The sequence below is a fragment of the Ochotona princeps genome, chromosome 3, assembly GCF_030435755.1.
Source record: "Ochotona princeps isolate mOchPri1 chromosome 3, mOchPri1.hap1, whole genome shotgun sequence".
NCBI classification, from domain to species: Eukaryota; Metazoa; Chordata; class Mammalia; order Lagomorpha; family Ochotonidae; genus Ochotona; species Ochotona princeps.
In genome coordinates, this window is record NC_080834.1 from 81505931 (window position 1) to 81529582 (window position 23652).

The 23652-nt window shown below is 37.5% G+C and overlaps 1 protein-coding gene across 3 annotated transcripts in view; it reads right to left on the minus strand.

Annotated features, from left to right (window-relative positions):
* LSAMP (limbic system associated membrane protein) overlaps window positions 1-23652 on the minus strand; it is a 627669-nt gene that overhangs the window by 263258 nt on the left and 340759 nt on the right. For all 3 annotated transcript variants that reach the window (XM_004577886.3, XM_058661922.1, XM_004577885.2), the window contains exon 2: window positions 18704-18936. In XM_004577886.3, the coding sequence (XP_004577943.1) occupies window positions 18704-18936 (233 nt within the window). The remainder of the gene's footprint in view (window positions 1-18703; window positions 18937-23652) is intronic.

Sequence of the window (23652 nt, forward strand, 5' to 3'; positions counted from 1 at the left end):
CTATATACTTGTGCAAATCATAGACATATACAGAAACAACCTTCCAGTAGAAAACAGCAGCTGTCACCAGCAGCCAAAATCACTCCAAGGACTTGTCACTGGTAGATTGGCAAATAACCCCCTGGTTATTACTGGCCCATCAATCAGGGAGCCATTTGGCTATGCAGCATTCTTGAACAGGGCTTTCTCCTGTTTAATTCACTTCAAGAACATTTTGCAAGGCAATGAAATAAACCCCTACATAATTTGATTTAAATGTCTGATATAAGGGATTTATCCTTCATCTCTGGACACCTACTTTATTTTATCTTGCCACTCTCTAAAAAGAAAATCCGCAAGTTGTTACACAACACAGAACAATAGAAATGAGTTAAGGGTTTTCTCTGCTTTACTTCAGAACTACTAGAAAGAATCTGTTGAGATAATGAGCCATGTACAGAATTTAGTAGTTTACTAGATTCTTTTTCAGAGATTACTAAAGTCATTTAAAAATTCAGTTGAAAGGCACAGTTACAGAAAAAAAGAGAGGAAAATCTTCCATATTGTAGTTCACTCATTATGCCAAGCCAAGACAGGAGCCCAAAGCTTCCTCTAGGTCTCCATGTGGTGCAGGGGATCAAGTACTTGGCCCATCCTCTGTTGCTTTCCCATGCACACCAGCAAGAAGCTGGACCTGAAGTGGAGCACCTGGGAATGCTCCATATGGGATCCCAGCACTGTAGTCAGCAATGCTGTAGGCAGTGGCCCAAAGCATTAAGTCACTGTCCTGGCCCCTACTTTTAACTCTCAAGTGATTATGAGATGGAAATGAAATGCAAAGATTAGCTGACTCTTGGCCTCTGGATCCATGAAAACTTCCCTTTAATGGGGGAATGAATAAGAAATGAGCTTCTCAACAAACAGCAAAGAATGATTTACAACCGTGGAAGCATCCTGAGAGGAGTAAATATGTCATTGATTTTAAACAGCAGTATTATCCAGCAGAGAACAGATCAATGAGAGTGACATAGGTTTTCAGATGCTTCAGGATATTAAAGAACAATCCTATTTCCCCCTTCCATAAACCATTCCATCCAAAGGAGTAATTTAAAGTATGCCATAAATCATTATCTACTCAGCAACCAATCAGCAGTCAGGAAAATTATTTCTACCCCCATTTTTTCTTTGGAATAACATGAAATGCTTTCATTTCTGCTGGCTTGTAGGCCTGGTACAGCCTTTGTGGCTGGATACATGGTAGAAAACAATGAGCTTTCTTTCAGATTTAATACAGCAAACACTGAAGGGGGAAACTGATATATTTTCCTTAGAAAATGTGAAGTACTCAATGATTATTAGCTGTGGACAATTATTGCTTTCCAAGTATAGAATGAACAAGGAAGAAGGATGGAGAATCCTTCCTCACACAGGAAGAAGGACAGAGAATCACAATGAATAGGGACTAAAATGTTCATAATTCATCTCCACATTGTTGTGATGTGACCTTACTCCCTAGATGCTACTGATACAAAGAGTGTTCATGCAGTACCAAGTATTTTCTGAACCTCCATTTTCTTAAGTTCTGTATGATTTCATAGAGAAACCAGGTACATTCTCTTTACCCTTGGAGCACAGAGTAATGTGGGAGGTAAGATATGTCACCAAATAGCTATGTTTTAACATGCTATTTGTACATTTCGAGATAAAGAGATGTGATTCTAGTGTTAGAAAAGAATTTACTTATTGATAATAAGATCAAGTAATCCAGAAAAGAGAAATCGCTTTACACAGAATATGCTTTTAAAATGCAAGAGGAACTTACTGTCATTCACAGTTAAGCATTTCACTGATTTCCATCATACTTAGAATGTCTACCCACTTCATAAAAAAAATAAACAAAAACCAAAACTAAAAAGCACCACTGTATCTGCAGGACTCCATAGGACTCAGCAGCCTCAGCTTGTTTTCTGTTCCTCCTTTCTCACTGTGTTTCAGTTCACTTTCAGGTCCCTCTCCCATGCTCCATCTCTGTTCAGAATACAGTTTCTCACACTTGTCGACAAAACTCCACACAACTTTGGGCAAGAATTTGATTATCGAAGATAAAAATATGCAAATATGCAGCAATAGGTTTGGGATTTTACATTGTGGAAAAATCACTCATATCCTGGCAACTCTATGTCAGCAAGAATACCACCACTGGGAGCAGTAGAAGCATTTGGAAATAAAGCCAACATCAGAGCTACCAATCACAAAGATCTGGACGTGATCAGGATGGTTTAGAATACAAAAACGTAAACCTAGATAAAAATCTGATAAAGGGGCCTGGCATGATAGCTTAGTGGCTAACATCCTAGGCTTACATGTGTCAGGATCCCATATGTGCACAGGTTCTAATCCTGGCAGCCCTGCTTTCCACCCAGTGACTTGCTTGTGGCCTGGGAAAGCAGTCAACAATGGCCCAAAGCTTTGGAACCCTGCACCCACATGGGAGATTTTGAAGTGGCTCCAGGATCCTGGCTTCAGATCGGTGCAGCTCTGGTCGTTGTGGCCACTTGGAGAGTGATTCATCAGATGGAAGATCTTCCTCTCTGTCTCTCCTCCTTTCTCTATATCTGACTTTGCAATAAAAATAAATAATCTTTTTTTAAAGCAGAAAAAATAGTCAATAGAATGCGAAAATATATATGATTTACACAAATGAAATCACTTATTGAGCTATTCTTCATTTATTACACACATATGCACACTAAATTTTAAGAATTGAGTAATATAAAACTTTATGTGTAAAGCCAAACCCCAAAAACCTTGTAAAATTGTTTTGATATATTTCATTCCCTTTTTTCAACAGATGCACGAGGACATATGGTGTGTGTATTGCTCAAAGTTGAGGTTATAGATTATACAGTTTTGCAAACTCCCTTCACTTGCCCATGTATTAGAAATATTTTTATCATTTAATAAAATGTTCTCTAGATAAAACGTTAATGCTTCCTTAGATGAATAACTCTGTTTTATGTAGAAGGAATAGAAAACACCTCCCTTTCTGCAAAGGGAACTCATAGCAACTCACATCACTGGAAAGGCTGCATAAACAGAATCCTGAGAAAACATCATCAGAAAAAGAGTAACTGCTGATGAATCTAAACTTGAGAGGCCATAGTTTCCACTCAACCAGCTTGACGATGGTTTAGGGTTTGATGGAAACATGAGTGATACAACTGCCCCCCTATGAACTCATCACTACACAAATTACATGACCAGATTCTCTTTGGTTGTAAGTTCCCTCTATGAATAACTATGTTGTCTGGGACAGGTATACTGACATTTCACAACCTAGATCTCATGTCCAACCCCAGAATTTAAGGATGTCTGGATTTTATTTCAGCTTTTATAATGGTGGTGTGGCAGGGTGAGAGTACGATCTGCGTTCCAACTATATTGAAGAACAAAGAAATTCCGCAAAACAGGGAGAGTCTTTGAAGTCGAGGAAGCCAGCATAATATCCATTGCAATTGTAGTTCTTATAAAATGCAGCTTATTTAACTTTCTAATTCCTTATTCTGAATATTCAGAATAGTTCCCATAATTAAAAAAAATAATTCTGTAAGGACCCCTTTGTACAAAACTGTGTGTTGGCATTTTAGACTATTTTTCTTTCCACACTTTTATAGAAGTGAGATTATTGGGTCCTATGAATGATTTGCATTTTAAAATTTTGATAGACAGCCCTATCTTTCCCTAGGAAAGTTTCTACTAATTTGTACTCTCGGCAGGGCAATTTAGAAGTGTCATTTTCCTACTGACTTAGAAGTTCTGGTTAGTTTCATCTGATCAAAAACTTCCTAGTTAAAAAAAATAGCAATTACTGTGTTTTAAATCCTTGATTGGTTATGGCGCTCTAATAATTTTTGATGTCTGGTATTACCATGTTTCCTTTTGCCAACTGGCTAGTTAACTTGCTGACAAATTTGAGTCACATTCCATTTATAAATTTATTTATATTTTCTTTACTGACCTGTTGAAATACAGTTGTATACTGATGGTATTAAAGCTTTAAGTATTAATTATTTTGTATTTCAATCACTTTATCATTTGTCATAATCTTGTGTTTGTATGTGTATCCTCACATTTATTTTGATCTTAGTTGTCTTCACTTTTATGCCAAGAAAGCTTTCCTCACTTTGTTGAGGAAATAAATTTATTAATGATTCCTCTAGACTTTTTCCATATTCTTAGTTTTCGAACTTTAGTAAATCTGGTATTTTGACTCATTAACGAAAGTATAAATTCATGGAGAATCAGGATGCCAGAATATGGTGAGGACATGTTTCTACAGATGGAGAAACATTAGCCACGGTGAAGCAGAGAGGGCACATTCCAGGAAATAGGAGAGGACAGACTGATAGTAGAGGAGCACCTGGAGACTGATGGACACAGGAAAGCAGAGACAATGGTGTGATGCTGCAGTGACCATACACGTCAACAGCATTCAGCAAGTGGCAATTTGAACTCCATTGGCAGCTGGAATTCCACAGCAACTAGATGGGAACGAGAGTTCACCAAGAACTCAGGAGGTGAACTCAGACAAAGAACTGCCTGCCTTGCTTGCTTGTTTGATTTGACCATGAGCAGAAACAGAGCAGCAAATCCCAAACTTATAGTGCAGGAACAGGGTAGAGCTGAATTGGGAGCCATTTTGTGCAGGGAGGCAATGGCAATGGGACAGGACTATACATGCACCTGGGAACAAACTGATTTCAGGTTCAGTGAATTGCAACTATGTGGCATCCTTCAGGTTCCACCAAAATAAATCCCAGCAGCCCCCAGAACTGATGGCTAACAGATCAAGAACTCCACGAGTAGCAATCAGGCACCATTTTGTACAGTGTGGCAAAGGCTTTACTACTGCAGACAACAGTGAACTGCACATGCACTGAGCTCGGAGCAAACTCACTGAGCTCAATGTATTGCACTGGTCCCTCGGGGAAACCAATACCAACGTTGGCATCTTACAACTCAAAATAGGTCCATGTAGACCTCACACCTAATGGCCAGCAGGTTCCAGCAAGATAAATACCTCCATCAACCTAGCTATTCAGGACACCTTGTATCTCCTTAATCCTAGGAAGTGCATGAATCAGAACTGGGGGAAATGTTGTACAGACAACAGTGCAACAACTTGGAATCACAGGAGGCAGAGTGCTGAGCCAGGAGTTGGGGCTATGGAGACCATGGTGGAAGTCTAACCTAAAAGCCCAGACCTGAAACTCGCTGGAGGGAGTGGCACAAGTGACTGCAAATGAACTATGTACCAACTAAATTAAGTAAAATTGAATTGTATACATGTGGGTGACACAGCTTGGAAACCTGACATAAGAAGAAGAATCTGCTAACCAAAAGTACAATGAAAGAGACAAAAAGGAGACAAAGGCACAATGAATGTTACTGAAGACTCCCCTGCAAAGAAGCAAAAGTCTTTGCCAACCTCCGAGTTAACTAAGGAAGACCTCGAGAAAATGGGGGAGATAGAATTCAAAGAAGCTTTATAATAAGTATTTATCAACAATGAGAAGAACGTGCAGAAATTTAAGGACTATACTACACAGCAAAGAGCAAAACTGAAAAAAATCAAGCAAACTATTGGAAATGAAGGATGCAACAAAGCAAATTAAAAATTCCATGAAAAGTCTCAATAACAGAATGAAGGAGACAAAAGACAGAAGTCTCATTATTGGAAGTTATTTCTTGTCTTAATGGGGAAACAACCAAAAAGCTGGAAGCAAAACTGGGTCAAGCTAAAAAAAAAAAAGTACTCAAGAATTAAGAGACACTATTAAAAGGCCAGATATAAGAGTTATGGGAGCTCCAGAAGGTGCAGAAAGAGAAGCTACGTTTAAAAATGTATTTAACAAAATAATAAAGGAAAACTCCTCTAATCTGGTGAAAGAATTGGAAAACAACATCCTAGAGGGGCACAGAACTCCCTATAGGGCTGACCAAAGCAGCCTTCACCACGACACATGATAATTAAGCTCTCTTCAATCAAACATAAGGAAAAGATCTTTAAATGTGCACGTGAAAAAAAATCAATTGATATATAAAGGAATGGCAATTAAACTCATAGGAGATCTCTCACAGGAAACTCTACAGGCCAGAAGAGAATGACGCAACATATTCCAGATACTAAATAAAAAAAAAATATGTTGGCCCAGGATAACACACCCAGCAAAGCTTTCCTTTGTTTTTGAAAATGAAATAAAATTCTTCCACAGCAAAGAAAAGTTAAAAAAATACTTCTTCCAAACCTGACCTGCCCTACAAACAACACCTAAAGTTGGTCTCTTGACAGAGAAGAGGACAAGGACTCACCAAAACCAAAGGCAAATGTGAAGAACATCCCAGTAAAATAACAACAGAAGACTAAATCAATGAACAACCCATTGCTGAAATGACAGGACCAAATTACCAGCTATTTATATTAACTCTGAATACAAGTGGCTTAAACTCATCAATTAAAAGTAATGGATTAGCAGTCTAGATTAAAAGCACAAGAAACATTTATTTGTTGTCTACAGGAGATACATCTCACCAACAAACATCAGCAGAAACTATATCTCATGGGTTTTGATGTTTTTGCTTTTAGTTACAATTCTTCAAAATACACTTTTCTCATTAAATTCTTTAATGATTCATAGATCATCTTTTTCTTCAAGCAGGTTATTAATTTTCTTTTTCATTTCTTCTGTGACACATTTGGTCATTCAGAAACTTGTTCAACTTCATGTTGTTTAACTTCATGATGTTGTTAATTTCTTTATTCTTCCTGTTGCTGATTTTGTTTCGTGGCTTTCACTTGTTGGGATTTATAGTGACTGTAGTGGGATGTGTCCAAATATGAGGATACCTTGCAGTATGCATCTTTCCTTATGGATTGAGGATGGACTCCCAGTGAAACTGTTGAATGTGTCATGACAATGGGATGCTGGACTCTGCCATTGTCCATGCCCTCAATGATGGACTTATGACTGTGTATGAGGAACTATGTTGTTGTAATGATAAGGGAGAACTCAGTAGGGGGGGGATTATAGGAGGGGGTGCAGAAATCCCAGGACCTATGGAACTGTATCATAAAATTACAAAAACATTACAGTAATAAAAAAAAAGGAGGAAAAGGCAAGCAAAGACAGCTTGTGCTCAGGGAGACAGGGAGGGACATCTGGGGCTACGGGAAATGGTATGAGTCTTAGCCATGCTTTGACACTATAGAGGTTCAGCTTCACTGGCTTTTCCCTGGCCTAGCTCCAGCCATTGCAACCATTTGGGGAGTGATTTTCAAAATGAAGAAATGAGCTTTAAGCGTAAGAGAAAAAAGGAGAGGAGGGGAGGGGAGGGGGGGGGTGGGAAGGGGAGGAGAGGAGAGGAGGAGAGGAGAGGAGAGGAAGTGAGAGGGGAGGGGAGAGGAAGGGAGAGGGAAGGGGAGGTGAGGGGAGGGGAGGGGAGGGGAGGGAAGAGGAAAAAAGAGAGAAGGGAGGGGAAGGAAAAAGAGAAGACAAGGGAAGGGAAGGGAAGGGAGAGGAGGAATAAAGAAAAGAAAAATTGAATATTCTGATGCAAAATTTGTTTGATATCTCAAAGTGTCATATTACCAATACAAAACCAGCACTAGTAACAAAAAAGTATAAGCTCATTTTTCCTTAATTATCAATTTATTCCATAACATTTGCTTAATAAACATCTTTTCTCCATTATCACATGTGACACTCACTGTATATGATAATATTTTGGGCCTTTAACTTAGATCTACTTATTGATCATCCTTGAATTGAAAACATTATTTGGGGACTGTCACTTGACATTGCAATTCATGCGCCATTTGGAATGACCATATTCCATATTGGGGTACCTGCATTCAAGTCCCACCTTGGCTACTGCTACTTCTTTTTTTTTTTTTTTACCACCTTTGCTTTTAATAGCAGATTTGGGCTCAAGCATTTGGATCTTTGTTACACACATAGATGATATTGACAGAGTTTCAGGCTCGTGGCATTGGCTTGTCCCAGTTCTCTCTCTCTTTTCCTTCCTTCCTTCTTCCTTCCCTCCCTCCTTCTATCCTTTCATCTCTCCCTCTCTTCCTGCCTTCCTTCCTTCCTTCCTTATTTCCCTATCTCCTTATTGATTTTACAGAAGTAGGGAGATAAGCATAGAGATGGCCAGATTTCCCATCCACTGCATCACTCCTCAGTTTCTCACATAAGCTGTGACTAGCAATTTAATCCAGATCTCCCAATTGTTAGTAGCAATCCAAATATTTAAGCCATCTTGCTACTTCCCAGGTCCTTTATTGGCAATGACCTGGAATTGTGAGCCATAAATGAGAACAGAACACAGGCACTCCAACATGGGACATGAGACATACGAATTTTAATCACTAACTCGTTTGTCTGACCCTATTTAGTATTTTAACATACTTATAACTTTAATGTCACTTGATTGCCATCCCAAAATTATTCCATTAGAAAAATGACAAAACAAGAAAACAAATGCTATTTTTATTATCTGAATTCATACATTTAAGCACACTGCATATTTTTACAGTTTTGCAGCATTGTGAATGACCATCTTTTAGTATTTTTATTATAACTAAATTTAAAACTATTTTTCCTATTTATTCAGATAATTGCACAGCACAACTGTCATTACCATTAATACTTTTCTCAGTAGTGTGTAGATTTATTGCTGGTGATTATATAGATTGGAAATACTATTAGATTCATTTTCCCCAGTAGCATATTTAAATCATTTTGGTTTGTGATTCTGTATCATTGCATTGATTAGAGCTTCCTGAATGGTGTTTAAAAACCACATTTTTTTGTCATCCATGACTTATTCCTACTTTAGTTATTGTTTAAGTTATCCATAGTTTTCATGCTAAGATAAAGTATCCTCTATACTTATCTCACTAAATTTGAGTATTTTAAAACATCAAAAGTAGAAGTTGAATGATATTACATGCATGTTGTCAGTCATTTGGCATTATCTCATGCTTTGCTCTTTTGAGTTTTTAAAAATATAATTTATGTGTTTTTTAATGTTTATTTATATTTACTTCTTTTTTAAATCAGTGTGACAGGGTAAGAGGGAGGGAAGGGGAAAGGAAGGAGTAGGGTAGAGAAAAGAGAGAGATTATCCATCTGTTAATTCACTCCCAAAATGCCAGGAACACTTGTGTCTGGGCCAGATCAAAGCCAGGAGTGTGGTACTCCAGCCAGGTATCCCATGGTGATATCAGGGGCTCAAGCACTTGGGTCATCATTTGCTGTATCTTTGAGTAAAAATTGGCAGTAAGCTGCAATGCAAGTCTGCAAATTTTGGTGGGATTTTATCCCAGGCACATGGTATACGAATGTTAGTCACCCCGAGCAGTAAACTCTGTACCTACCAATATGTGTTTATGATGAATTATGGTTGAAAAAAAATCATCCTTTACTGTGTTATAGCTAATCTTAGATTTTATTTACTTGTTATTAATGCTGATGCTTATCTTGAATACTGTTTCATATTTCACTTTTATATTGAAGTCATTACAAAAGGTATAAAAAATTGCAAGAATATTATCAAGAATCCCAAAATAATGTCCTGCCAAAACTGCAAGCTTTGTCAATTGCCTCACTATGTCTTTTAGAAGGTAGCCCAATGTAGACGACATATCACATTTAGGTCTTAGATCTCACCAAATGCCACCAAGCTTGGAAAGTTCTTAAGTTTATCCTGATTTTCATGATATTTATGAAGATTAGAGGAAATCTTTTCTTATACCATTCTTCATTGTGTGTGCTGATTTCTTTATTTAGATACCAACATTTTAATATTTTAATGGTTAAAGTAAGATCTCTGTGTAAACAGTAGCAGATTCATCAGTAGCCAAATATATTTGTAAAAACAACTTATCAGACACTAGATATAATCATGTCAAGCAGATGCAGATCCATTGTGGAATAAATTCCCACACCTGTGTTCATAACTATCTTCAAAAGTCTGGTCATGAGTTTTGAACATTCATAATGATACAATGATTCAAGATTTGAGAATAGCTGAAGCATTGTTCATCTGAATTTTAAAGTACTTTTCTTTCTTTCATGATGTCCAGGTTTTCATACTGAGTTTCTCCTAATGCCTCTCTTAGTACTAAGCTTATTAAGTCTCTAATACACTTTAAAAAAATGAGAATGTATACATCATATTTAATAACACTAAAATGTCATTAGCAGATACATGAAATTTGAAGATGCTAATTATGAATGGATGGGATTGATTTTAATAAAAGCAAACCAAAATTTTAAGAATCAACAAAATCAAATACTTGAATCTATCAATTTAATATGAAACAATATATTCAACTATTTTAGCCACAAAGTCTCACATTTCCCTTTTCCATTAGCTGTCAAATTGCTGATGTGATCAGTGAACAGCTCAAGTCTGAACCTGATTTATTAACATCCCATGAAGTGGCTACTGTTAAAAAAAAAAGGCACCTGAAGGGTAGGGAAATTAGAGGACTTCAGGGTGCAAAATCCAGATGAGAATTCCAATTAAGCATTAAGACTCTCAGCAATCAATAGAATTAATCCTTAGAAGAACAGGCTGAGACTGAAAAACAAAGATATCCTTTGGAGTTTTGTGTAATTGATTTTGGTCATCCTTACGGGTATATATGAAGATTGTATTTAAATTACAAGTTTCAAAAGTTTAAATCTCAAGCTGAATGTTTGGCATAGTAGTGTGGCCTAGTGGGAAGGAAACTACCAGATGGTTTCCTGTATATGAGAAAATTAATTTGCAAAAGAAACAAAGAATCTGACAAGAAAAATAGAAAGAAGGAAGGAAGGGAGAGAGGGAGGAAGGAAGGAAGGAAGGAAGAAAACAAAGAGAAAAAGAAAGGAAGGAAGGAAGGAAGGAAAGAAGGAAGGAAGAGAGAGAAAGAAAGAGAATAGGGAGGGAGGAAGGGAGGAAGGAAAACAAAGTCTCAGGCGTACCAATTTAGCTGCAAATACAATGCTTTGTGAACTTGGGTTTTTTTTGTTTGTTTTTTCAGATGTATTTATTGTTTTTTCAAATGTATTTATTTATATTGAAAAAGTAGACTTACAGAGAACTGGAGAGAAATGGCTGATAAGGCTGGAGTTTGGCCAATCTGAAGCCAGGAGCCAGGAGCCTCTTCTGGGTCTCCCAAGTGGGTTCAGGGTCCCAAGACTTTTGGCCATCCTCCACTACTTTTCCAGGCCACAAGCAGGAAGCAGCTTGGGAGGTGGAAAACACGAACTGACACCTACCATCCTGCCTGCCTTCAAACTTTATTTTAGGTACTTGTTAAACTAATAGACAGAAATTATATACTAATACAGAATTTTTTAAAGATTTATTTATTTTTATTGGAAAGTCAGATATACAGAGAGGAGGAGAGGCAGAGAGGAAGATCTTCTGTGCAATAGTTTACTCCCCAAGCGGCCCCAACGGCTGGAGCTGAGCCAATCTGAAGCCAGAAACCAGGAGCTTCTTCTGGGTCTCCCACGTGGGTGCAGGGTCCCAAGGCTTTGGGCCGTCCTTGACTGCTTTCCCAGGCCTCAGGCAGGGAGCTGGATGGGAAGTGGAGCTGCCGGGATTAGAACCGGCGCCCATGTGGGATCCCAGCGTATGCAAGGTGAGGACTTTAGCTGCTACTACACTATTGTGCAGGGCTCAGTATACTAATACAGTATTAATGGGTTTCTTGTTATTTAAAAATGTCCATGAGCGAAGTTTATTATTTTGTCAGTTGATGGTTGTTAATTACCCTTTCTTATTTTTCTGCTTGGCTCTGATCTTTTTTGTTTTTTACTTCTTGTACCCCTTATTAGGAGAGCTTTTAAGCCTTTGTCTATAAAGCAAATTAAAAAATACATTGAAATAAGTAAGTGAATTAAAATAAATAATAAATACATCTTAATAAATACAAAATAAAAATATGAAAAAATAATAAAATACCAGGTTAGACAAAAAAGGATGCTTCCTAATGTGCCCTTGTCTTATATTAGAGCACCGGAGCTTTGTTTTCCTGCTCCATTCCTAATTGCAATGTCTTGCCAATGCAACCTTTGGGGTTTCCTGACATCCACGTAGAAGACCTGGAAGGAGGCGCTGGCTCCTGGCTTAGGGCTAGCTTAGCTCCGGCTGTTGGTAGAGTGAATGGGAACTATTTTTCTACAAGTCCTAAAGAAATGAAAATAAAGTAAACGCTGAAGTGCTAGTAACAAAAAGTTCTGCACTAATTGTGGCAAACATTAATACTTTTACACATTTGAGCTTTCAAGTGTTCAGTACAAAAAGAAAAAAGCACCTGTGGATATGACAAATCCAAGTCAATATGGGATCGATGGACACAGGAAACAAAACTTTATAAGTGTACGCATTTAAAAACAAAGACCAGGGCCTGGTGTGGTAGCCTGGCAGCTAAAGCCCTCACCTTGAACATGCCGGGATCCCATATAGGTGCCAGTTGTAATCCTGGCAGCCCTGCTTCCCACCAAGCTCCCTGTTTGTGGCCTAGGACGCAGTCAAGGACAGCCCAAAGCCTTGGGATCCTGCACCCATGTGGGAGACCCAGAGGAGGCTCTTGGCTCCTGGCTTCGGATTGGCTCAGTCCAGCCATTGCATCCACTTGGAGAATGAATCAAGGGATGGAAGATCTTCCTCTCTTTCTCTCTTCCTCTCTGTATATCTGACTTGGCAATAAAAATAAATAAATCTTAAAAAAGAAAAAGAAAAGAAAAAGGCCAAACATGTTGGTTTTACAAGTAGTTTCATATTGTTTTCATTACCATATTGTTTTAATTAAGGTAATTTTCAAGTTTGTATCAACTAATATATTCTTGCTTTCTTTGTAATTTGAGTCATAGAGATGAGAATGAACTTTTTAGTACTCTAGTACTGAACTAAATAAAATGGAACTATTTACTGAGAAATACATTTCAAAGTCCTTAAATATAAATGAAACATATTATCACCAATTTTACTGTTTGTGAATTAGGACTTTGCAAGCCAAAGTGTCTTAGCATACAAAGAGAGGAAAAGACTGTAAAGGAGTCTAGGGTGAGCACCAACAGAAGAATTACGCAACACAACCACTGAAATATGAGGAAAGTTGTAGCTATGATAAATGGGGCATTGAAAACAGGAATCACATTTTAAAAATACTACCATGTAGGGCCTGGCGGCGTGGCCTAGCGGCTAAAGTCCTCGCCTTGAAAGCCCCAGGATCCCATAAGGACGCCGGTTCTAATCCTGGCAGCTCCACTTCCCATCCAGCTCCCTGCTTGTGGCCTGGGAAAGCAGTTGAGGACGGCCCAATGCATTGGGACACTGCACCTGCGTGGGAGACCCGGAAGAGGTTCCAGGTTCCCGGCTTCGGATCGGCGCACATCGGCCCATTGCAGCTCACTTGGGGAGTGAATCATCGAACGGAAGATCTTCCTCTCTGTCTCTCCTCCTCTGTGTATATCTGGCTGTAATAAAATGAATAAATCTTTTTTAAAAAAATACTACCATGTAGTAAGTTCTTCTGTATTCATATACATATGTATGTTCTTAATGTTACAGGTAAACAGGCATCCTAGTTATCTGAAACAGGCCTTTAGCCTGTCTGCTAAGATTTTCACACCGCACATCGAAGTGACTAGATTCATTATCTGGCTCTGGCTCCTGACTGCAGCTTCTTGCTAGTGTGGACCCAGTGATAATTCAACAGATTGAACTTCTGCCACCGATGTGGGAGCCCTAATTGTGTTTTCAGCTTCAGCCCTAGCCAAGTTATTGCTAGTGGAATCACAAGAAAAGTGAACTAAGGTTAGGACCTCTCTCTCTCTCTCTACTTCCCAAATATATACAATTATAACAAGATAGCAAGAGCCCTCATTTTCAAAACCATCATTCTCAAGTCTCAGTCCTACAAGATTAATCCATTTCTGATAAATATGCAAGCTTGGTTGATTTCTAACTTTTGCAGGGCTCTAGTGCAGACTCTGCAGTTTTAGATGTAATTTGATGCAGTGTCATACACAAGAATGAAGAAGCAGGAATTATTAAATCCCTCTCATTGTTTATTTAGGTCCTTAAAAGAGCAGTCCTAGATTTCTTTGTGCATCTCTGAGTCACCTGCAGCATCTTATATATTTGTGAATTTTGACCCCTTGCTCTGATAAAATTTTCCTGGTTGTAGCTCTCAGGAATCTGTATTTTAAAAAATACGATAAAATAATATTTAGACATTGCTGCAAGTTAAGAATGACCACATCTAAAAAATATTGACTGATTACATGTACAGCATGATTAGATAGGCCAATAAGCACTGGATAAAAAATAACATCACTGGGCCCGGTACGGCTAAAGTCCTCACCTTGCACGCACCAAGATCCCATATGGGCATCAGGTTTTAATCCTGGTGACCCTGCTTCTCATTCATCTCCCTGCTTGAGGCCTGGGAAAGCAGTCGGGGATGGTCCAAAGCCTTGGGATGCTGCACCCACTAGAAGACCTGCACCCACTGGAAGACCTGGTTTCTGGCTTCAGATTGGCTCAGCTTTGGCCATTGCGACCACTTGGGGAGTGAATCATCAGAAGGAAGATCTTCCTCTCTGTCTCTCCTCCTCTCTGCACCTCTGACTTCCCAATAAAAATAAGTAAATCTTTAATTAAAAAATAACATTACTAATGGAAATGATGACAGTGTACACTGTTTGATGTAAAGGCAGATATTTTCTTAATCTTTGCATTTGCATGCTGTGGAGAAGCCACCGTAAGCATCAAAAAATCTTATCTTAGATATGAAGTATCTTATACAGGTATCTCAAGTGTTTATGTTTGGGTAAGCTTGACTTCCCCTGATGTAATATTTCATATAAAGTAGTCACAGGTGACTCTTGACTTCACTGTTAATTTGTACATTTGCTGATACAATACCCTCACCTATGTTACCTTTATGAGAAGGGTGTGTGTGTAGAACCATTATGTAGCCTGCGATTGAGTTTAGCGAACCATGTATCATATTTAATTTGACACAGGATATTCTGTGTATAGTGACCCTCCTGAAGTTATAACAATTTACTTCCTCCATGAAAACATAATTACCAAAATAAGAGAAAAAATTGGCAATGTTGAAAAGCCACTAAAGTGATAGGCATGAATATAAAAAGGAAAGAATGCACCCAGAAAAGCAATGGTGCAGGAGAAAGGTGAGTGGTTATACTCACTGTTTAAACAGCTGAGATATTTTAACAGCAGATCAGAATACTACACATATTTTTTCAGCTTTGATCCATAAAAAAATGGAGAGTTGGAGAAGAGAGGTTTCCTTACACAGGAGCAAGCAAGGCAAGCAACCTTGGAGGGCCATGAAAGCTGAAGTATTTGTCAATTCTACGTGTTCCTTTCTCATGGCCAGCAAGATTAACTTAACAATACTTGGGGAAAAGCACTGTCTGAAATTTAAATTATTTCTGATTTTTTTCTTCTTGCAATTTTAAGATACACAGTTATGTTAGAATAAATTGGTTCTCTATATCAGCAAGAGTAGCATCACCTGGGATCTTGTTATATGAAAACTCCAAGGCTCTTCCCAGATCAATGGAATCAAACATTGCAAGAAATTCCCACCAGTCTGAAATTTAAAAAAAAAATCATTTATATTTTGCTTTGTTCTAAGAATCTCTCAGATCCCAAAGAACTAAATCCACAGAAGCAAAGAGGACGCCAAGGAAAAGGAAAGTAGGAAAATGGAAGGGAAGGACCCAACATATCAACTGAAAGGGCCTTCTGCCAGGGAACAAAGCAGGAGGGACGGTGGCCATGAGACTCCGAGGGGCACTTCAAGCTGAGTGTGAGTCTAGCAAATACTGGCAGCTGCTGGTTTGTTTCATCATTGTTATCATCATCCACTGTACCAGGTTTGCATGGATCATTTAACTTGATTCCTACAACAAATTCAGGAGGATTTGAAATTTTAGTTTTATATCTATTCTATATATGAGAAAACTGAGACAGAAATTCAGTGGCTTATCCACAAGTTTGTTTAGACAGTCAGGAAGAAAACTGAGATTTTAACCGAGGCTACAGTATTTGCTTAATCGCTAGGTAAGCTGTATTTGCAAAAACCAGTGGACAGACATTTTAAAAAAATCCCAAAGGTCTTTGGATTCTCCACAAAGGTGCTGTGGGGTTGGAGAAAGAGGGATAACAGAAGCAGAAATGCAAGTGTGATAAAACCAGGCACAATGCAAATGTGAGGTGGAAATCAGCAACAGCAATGAGAATGGATGGTGCCCCTGACAACCGCAACACTGAATGTCTTAATGGGAAGAGGTTGAGCCAGTGGCTGCCATATAGCAAACACCAATAGATATGCAGTTGTCCAAAATATCCCCCTTGAACACTCAAGGTCACCGAAGAGACACGCCTTCATTTTCCTTCGAAGTTCAGATAGCTTTCTAGTTTCCTCTTTCAGAGAACAACAACTTGAATCACATACATTTGGTTTTAAAACCATGTTCCAAACCAAAGGAGCCTTGGGAAAGTTCTTCATTGTCCCTGAGCTTTAAATTTTGCATGCGTGCATAAACACATACTTGTACATATATATAATTAACCTACTTAACAGTAATAGCATTAAAGGAGACAACAAATAAATATCACCTGACCCCATAAATTAAATTTGAATTCATTTGTGTTACCATGGCATGAAGGTGCATAAATAATAATCTAATCTAGCTTTGGCTCTAATTTGCTTGGAATGGTCATGCATGTATCTTAAACGTACACAAAAGAATAGGAAAACATGGAAGAGTTGTGGATATTTGGTGCTAAGAGATCAGACTTAATACATGTTACTAAACTAGTCCTTAATTTAGCATCAAATGCATCCCATTCAGAGTTAATTCCACATGTATCTTTTGACCATCCATGTGACTTTAAGCAAGTAATTCAATCTGTCTCTTCACACAAAAGCCAAGGAATGTAATCATCAGATTGTCTAATTTTATTTAGTTTAAGATAATGTAAAATTTCCAGTGTGGTTTTATGGACTTTATTAATAACATTAAAAACTATAAAGTTATTTAAATTGTGTGGAAACATGAATATACTATCAAACAGAAATTATTTTCAAGCATAATATATCATTTAAAAATACATTAGTAAAGTCTATTACGTCAAAATTTAAGCAGAAATACCATGAGATAAATTCAATAACTGTCATTAGACTAAGTTATAAGCAGCCTTGAATAAACTATCTCCCCTCCATTTGTCATTGAATCAGGAATAGGTCTCCTTTGGTTTTGCAATGTGTGTATTTGTGTCTGTCTGCTTGTGCTTGAGTTTTTCAGGGAGCTTTTAAATTAATCCATTAATATATGCACATATCTAGTTATATTGATATATTTATATGAAACTGCCTGCAATCTGAAATCTACAAATCTCCATTTGTAGAGCTCACCATAAAGAAAGCATGCTGGGCTTTGACTATGATCAGAACTTTCCAGTGCAGGGCACATGCCTTTTACAATTAATAAAATGAAGCTTCCAGCCATTGCAAATAGACTTAGATAGAGGTCACATAACTAAACCACCCTTCCACTAGGCAGTCTCTGATGTATTTTATTCCATTTTCAATCTATTAATCAGAGGAGTTGGGAGAGCAATAATTTAAATGCTGCAATAATCAATTCCATAATGCATTAATAGAAGCTACAGTCAAACTCTGCTATACCACTGACTGCATTGGAATCTTGATAGGAGCCCTAGGGCCATGTCTAATTTGCATTAAATTTACATAAAATTGTAAATCAGGATTACATGAGCACAGACCTAATATTTGTTCTTACTTAGATCTTTCCTGATAGATGGATTGAAGCTGTTGGTGGTTTAACTTCACTTGCAATAAAATTGTGCAGTTGATCAGTTTTGTTTTCATTCTGCAATTATGGAGAAAAGGACCCAAGAGAGTTTCTGTTTGAGGGCATGTGCATGCCATTAGGGTTTTGATCCTATAAAACCATGACTCAGATATGCCTTTGGAAATTTCTTTTTAGAAGTAAGTTGTCCCCAGTGACTTTACAGATCCTTGTCAATAGATTTGTTCACAAATAATTTGTCATTAGCTAGAGACACAAACCAAATAGAAAGCTGGACAGCTGAGAAGATAAAAGGGCCTTTGGGAATTTTTATTTTTCCAAAAGACTTTTGTTATCACACATGCACACACAGAAACTAGACAATTAGTGCTAATCTTCAGAGCAAGGGCATATAAAATAAAGTTTTCTTACATTCAGCAGAGCATCTAATACCTCACAGAGTGGTGAAGTAAATTCTTTATGGTTCTAACTATTCTGTGTATTCTTGCTATAATTTTCCTTTATTCCAACCACTCTGGTATTTACTGTTTGTTTATTTGTTTCAAGTCAGGTGTAGGTAAAAATACTCCCACCAGGGTTATTCACTCAGAGTGGGAAAATTACCCTCCTGTTCTCTTACTCTCATTTTATACCTATCTTTCAGAAAGAAAGCTGATACTTAAGAACAATAATATATTGGAAATTTTCTCTTCCCAGAAAAAAGACTTTACAAATATTTTGTATGTTATAATTATTGTTGGCTTGCACCTCTCACTTACCACTCAATTATCCTACGTGTTTCTTACCTTGCACAATCAAGTAAACTTGGGAGGTCTTGGGCTCATGCTGTGTCTGTACGGAGCAAGTATAGGAACCCTCATCATAGACATCCACCTTCTGGATTCGAAGGCTGTATTCCAGAGAATGGCGTTTCTCCAGCTCAACCCGGGGGTCCAGAGACCACTTGTCATGTCCAGCGAAAATGATGCCAGAGCGGTTCAACCAAGCCACCTTTGAGTTCTTGTCTTCTACAACACACCTGCCAGAGCAGAGTAACGATGTTAGCACCTTACCCACAGCTGTATCTTCTTCCATTATTCCATGATTAGAGTGAACAAGATAAATCAAGCAAAATATATCGAGAATGAATTATTGTCATACTAAATATTTGAGTTTTAACTATTTTTAAAAATTTCTTTAAAATAGAAATTAACATCCAAAAGATGAATGTCATTGACTGTAGTAGACTCAATTCAGACATAAATGATTGGAGTATGAGTGAGGCAGGCAAATAAAATTAAGTTGAACACTGACTTTCCCCTGGATTGTCATCTTATTTAAGTATAGGTCATTGGCATAAATGGGACTGGAAAATTAGAAATCTGATGTGGCACACTCACTCTATCCTGTCTTGAGTACTGTCTACATTCTTGTGTGATGGTAGAGTCAGGTTACACTCCCCGGGTACAGGAATTACACTAGATTACATATTTGCTGCTAACTTTTCTAAGTTTCAATTGCAGTATGTACAAATTCAAGGATAAATGCATAGGTGCTGTGTCAAGAAAAAGCAAACATCATCTGGCCTAAGTTTGTTTTCAGCTGCTAAGGGTATCAAGTTGTCTGGTGGCAAGACAAAGGACTCCTAGAACTGTTGGTCATACTGAATGAGAACAATTCCTCACTGGAGATGAAGGAACAAGTTGTGTAGTTCACATTCCAAGTAATATAAAGGATAAATGCTGATATGAATGACTGCTTCATTAGAAATTTTAAATGATCTATTTCTATAAAGTATATGAGAAAGTAAAAAAAAACATGGATTGGTACAGAAGTGGATGCTACATGATAAATGTTTTTTCTTTTAATTTCACAAAAATTTGGCAAAGGAAAATTCAACGGGGGAAAATAAAAAAAAAAAACTCCCTATATCCCTTTGACAAGATTTATGTCTATCTTAAAGGGAGATTATCCCAGACCCTGCTCCCAGCTGCAGAGCCAGCTGCTCAACCCTGGGGCATGAAGGAATGGACAGTGTGTCGGGAGAATGATGGCAGAACAAGAAAACATCGTGTTTCCTTCTATTTTCTAAATCAAGTCTAACCCAGGCTTTTTCTCGGGACAAAGCTAGGCATATTCTACATGAATGCATAGACAAGAACTTAGGGATCTACTCACATCCAACAAGAAAAGGATGTAGAAGCCAATTTCTATCTCTCCTTGGAAGAATGAACCATGTGAACACTGTAGCATTTGGGAAATGTCACATGAACTAACACACTGGACAGATGATCACTCATATCCCATGTCCGATCCCTCACAATCTACAACTCTCCAGTGTATCCTCTATGACATAAATCTTTCTTATAATTGCTACATGGACTGTAAGGTTTTAGAGTAAGAATGTAACCTAGTAATTTAGGTGACAAATTATATGGGTTTTAATTTCTTCTCATCCTATTTGTTTTCATAAACATGGTTAGATTCAGGAACATGTCAATATCTTTATTCCCAGTATATATTTCACTGCCATTGAGATATTACTGGGCATAATTACACAAAAACAATAATTTTGAACTCCTCTATCAGGAGCACAAAGCTAGCCTCATAGAAACTTGCTGCGTCAGAGTAGATCTTGTTTTATTTCCTATGTTACACTCTCTTTTTACATTTTTATTTCTTTGTTTTCATTTTATTTGAAAAACAGAGAAAAAGAGAGAGAGCGAATGAGAGAGATTTCATCAGCTAGTTCATTATTCAAATGCTGGTAGCAACCGAGGCTAGGTTGAATAGTAGCCAAGAGCCCAAATTCCATGTGGGTCTCTTTTGTAGGTAGCTGGGACTCAAGTACTTAAGTTATCATCTGCTACCTTCTGTTAGAGGCATTCACAGGAAACTGGATAGGAGGCAGGGCATTTCAACCCATGTGTATGCATGCATCCCAGCTACAGGCTTACCTGCTGCAACACAGTGCCTGCCTCTCCTGTCCCAGCCTTTAGTGACATTAATTTCTCTGTCTTTAGGGTCATTTATAAACTAATTAATAAGCTTTTTTACTGTCCTATACCATACCTTTCATGAAGTTGCTGTATATAGATCTCATAAGTGTTCTTTTCTACTGAAAAGATGAGTAAATATGCTCATAATCTAGCAAGCACTGCCTTGACTTTTCTCAACTAAAAAACTCTGCAAAGCAATGACTAGTTTTGTCATACCCCTTAGAAGCACTCCAAATGCATTTTAGGGCCACAAGGTGGTCCCTAACCAGTCAGTCCATCTCAAAGAAAAAAAAATTATATATTTTACATTAATACAAATTAGACATCAAATAAAGGTAAATATTTTGCCAATTACTTTTTTTGAAACATCCAAAGCTAATACTGAATGTCATAGGCATTGGGTAAGTGATTGTCATGCAAACTAATACTTGCAGGATAGGTGGATACCTAGATTCTATGCCCCACCTCAAGCTCTACCACATCCTCAGGTAATTTGGGAAGGTTTCTATACCATGTGATGGAGTTTCTTAGTTACATCTTTTCATTCCTTTGACGTTTTAGCAATCTTTGCCCACAGAAAATTTGAAAATCACAGATCGCTATTCTCTCTGAGTTTTCAGGTACCCTTTACCTAAATAATCAACTAAGTATTTCGACAACTCTGCTAAACCATTAAAAATGCATCTATCATAACAATACATTTCCTAGAAATTTTGTTATAATAATCTACACACAATTTTAGTTTCAATTTGTCTTCATTCATATTCATTTTTTAAAATGTAACTCTTAAACACTGAAACCTACTGTGGTAGACCGTGCATACTTTTCACTCGTTTAGATGCCAACCAATCAGCAATCCCAAAAGTACAACATAATTTCTTTGCAAAGAAAATCACTGAGATCTACATAATGGAAGAGTGGTTTAAGCAGAAGCCTGCAATGCTGGCATCCCTTGTTAGATCAATGGTTCCAGTACTAGCTGCTCCACTTCTGATTCAGTTCCTTGCTAATGTACCTGGTAAAGCAGTAGAAAATGGCTCAAATACTTGTACCCTGCCACTCATGTGGGAAAACAGAATGCAGTTCCTGGCTCGTGGCTCAAGCTGTCCCTGATTTAGCCCTTAAATGTAGTCAGCATTTAAGGAGTGAAGCAGCAGATACAAGATCTGTCCCCAACCCCTTCTCTCTCTCTCTCTCTCTAAATAAATGAAGATTTAATAAACAAATAATGTTTAAATAATAAAATCTCTTATACAGAATCCTAAATCTGCTTTTTATGAGGCCAAAAGTTGTAACGATAAACATCAGGAGTTTGTATACAGGAGGTAAAATGGCTTAATCTTGTATCAGGCGGAGCTGCAGAGTAAATCAGGATTCTCAATCCATGCCTGTAAGAGTTATCACCCACTTAGAAGCTGCTTCAGTACAGGACAACTGAGTTCAAAAGTATATACCTCATAACTGTATCCTGAAGAGAAGCCTTGATTAAAACAGGAAAATGAAGAGATGTACTTACACATTTCTTAGTGTTAAACACTGATTTGATAGAATGTTTTTTAAGAAATGTGTGATGCTACAAATAATACCCAGATTTAGAAGGAGCTGCCCCCTGAAGTGGGTGTTATCACTTCAAGGGAAGGGACAGAGTAAGTACTTCCTCTTTAAATGAGGTTTCTAAGAGGCAGTGAAGGGCATGGGGGCACAACTTAGAGTGTCCCAGCTCTGGGAAACCTCTTTCTACTAAACCACCCATTCACCTGGCTCTCTTCACTTCACTGTACTGCACATGGGATTAGAAATTCATATTCACCTTATCTCAGGAGCTGATTAAAGATGATGACCCTCTTGTGATTTACCTGCTGAGTCCTTACTGATCTTAGTAGCATAAAAATCATCCACACAGTAAATTCTCCATGATATGTAGATTACTAAGCTGAATATCTTTAATAAATTTCTCTTGGGATATTTCCAAATATTTATTTACTATATAATAAATGAATAACTATTTCAATGTCTTTCAATCAACAGAATTATCTAATACAAAAGGAAATGTAAACTTCCTTATACAGTAATAATACAGTACTTGAATACACGATTAAAATGTCAGTGAAGAAGAGTGGGGAAAAAATGTTCATTATTTCCACTAGGAAGAATAATCACATCTAAGAAAAAATAATCTGTATTGCATGTGGCAAATTATAGAAAGGATAAAAAGCACTAAACCAATTTTAACATGTTGCCCAGTTTAAACATGAACCCTCTTATCAAGCGGTTTATATACATTAAGTATAACATGATAGGCTTTTAAAAATTTTGTTTTAAAAAAATAGAAAAGGTAAGCATGCAAGATTTTTATCTCTTCTGTTCAGTACATCTGAATCCATAAAACTGTCACAAAAAATCAATGCATTCATAAAAAATCTCAAACATTGGATCTCCACAAACACTTTATACCAACTACATTATGCATGTACACGAAGTTTCATTGACAACTCCATTCAGACTGCAAAACCTGGAGATTATTCTACTGAAGTGATGGATATAATTGGAGAAAGTAAAGAAATGTTATCTTCCATTTGTACTAATAGATTTTCTGATGGCATATTTACTGACAGGATACCCATGAAAAAGTGATAACATGTGTATTAGATGTTAAGTCTCCTCATTGACTCAAGACACATCTCTTCATTTTTAAGAAGTACTGCTGGCTGCTAAAAAAAGCATCAACTTAGCATTCATCAAATGTACCCAAAGTT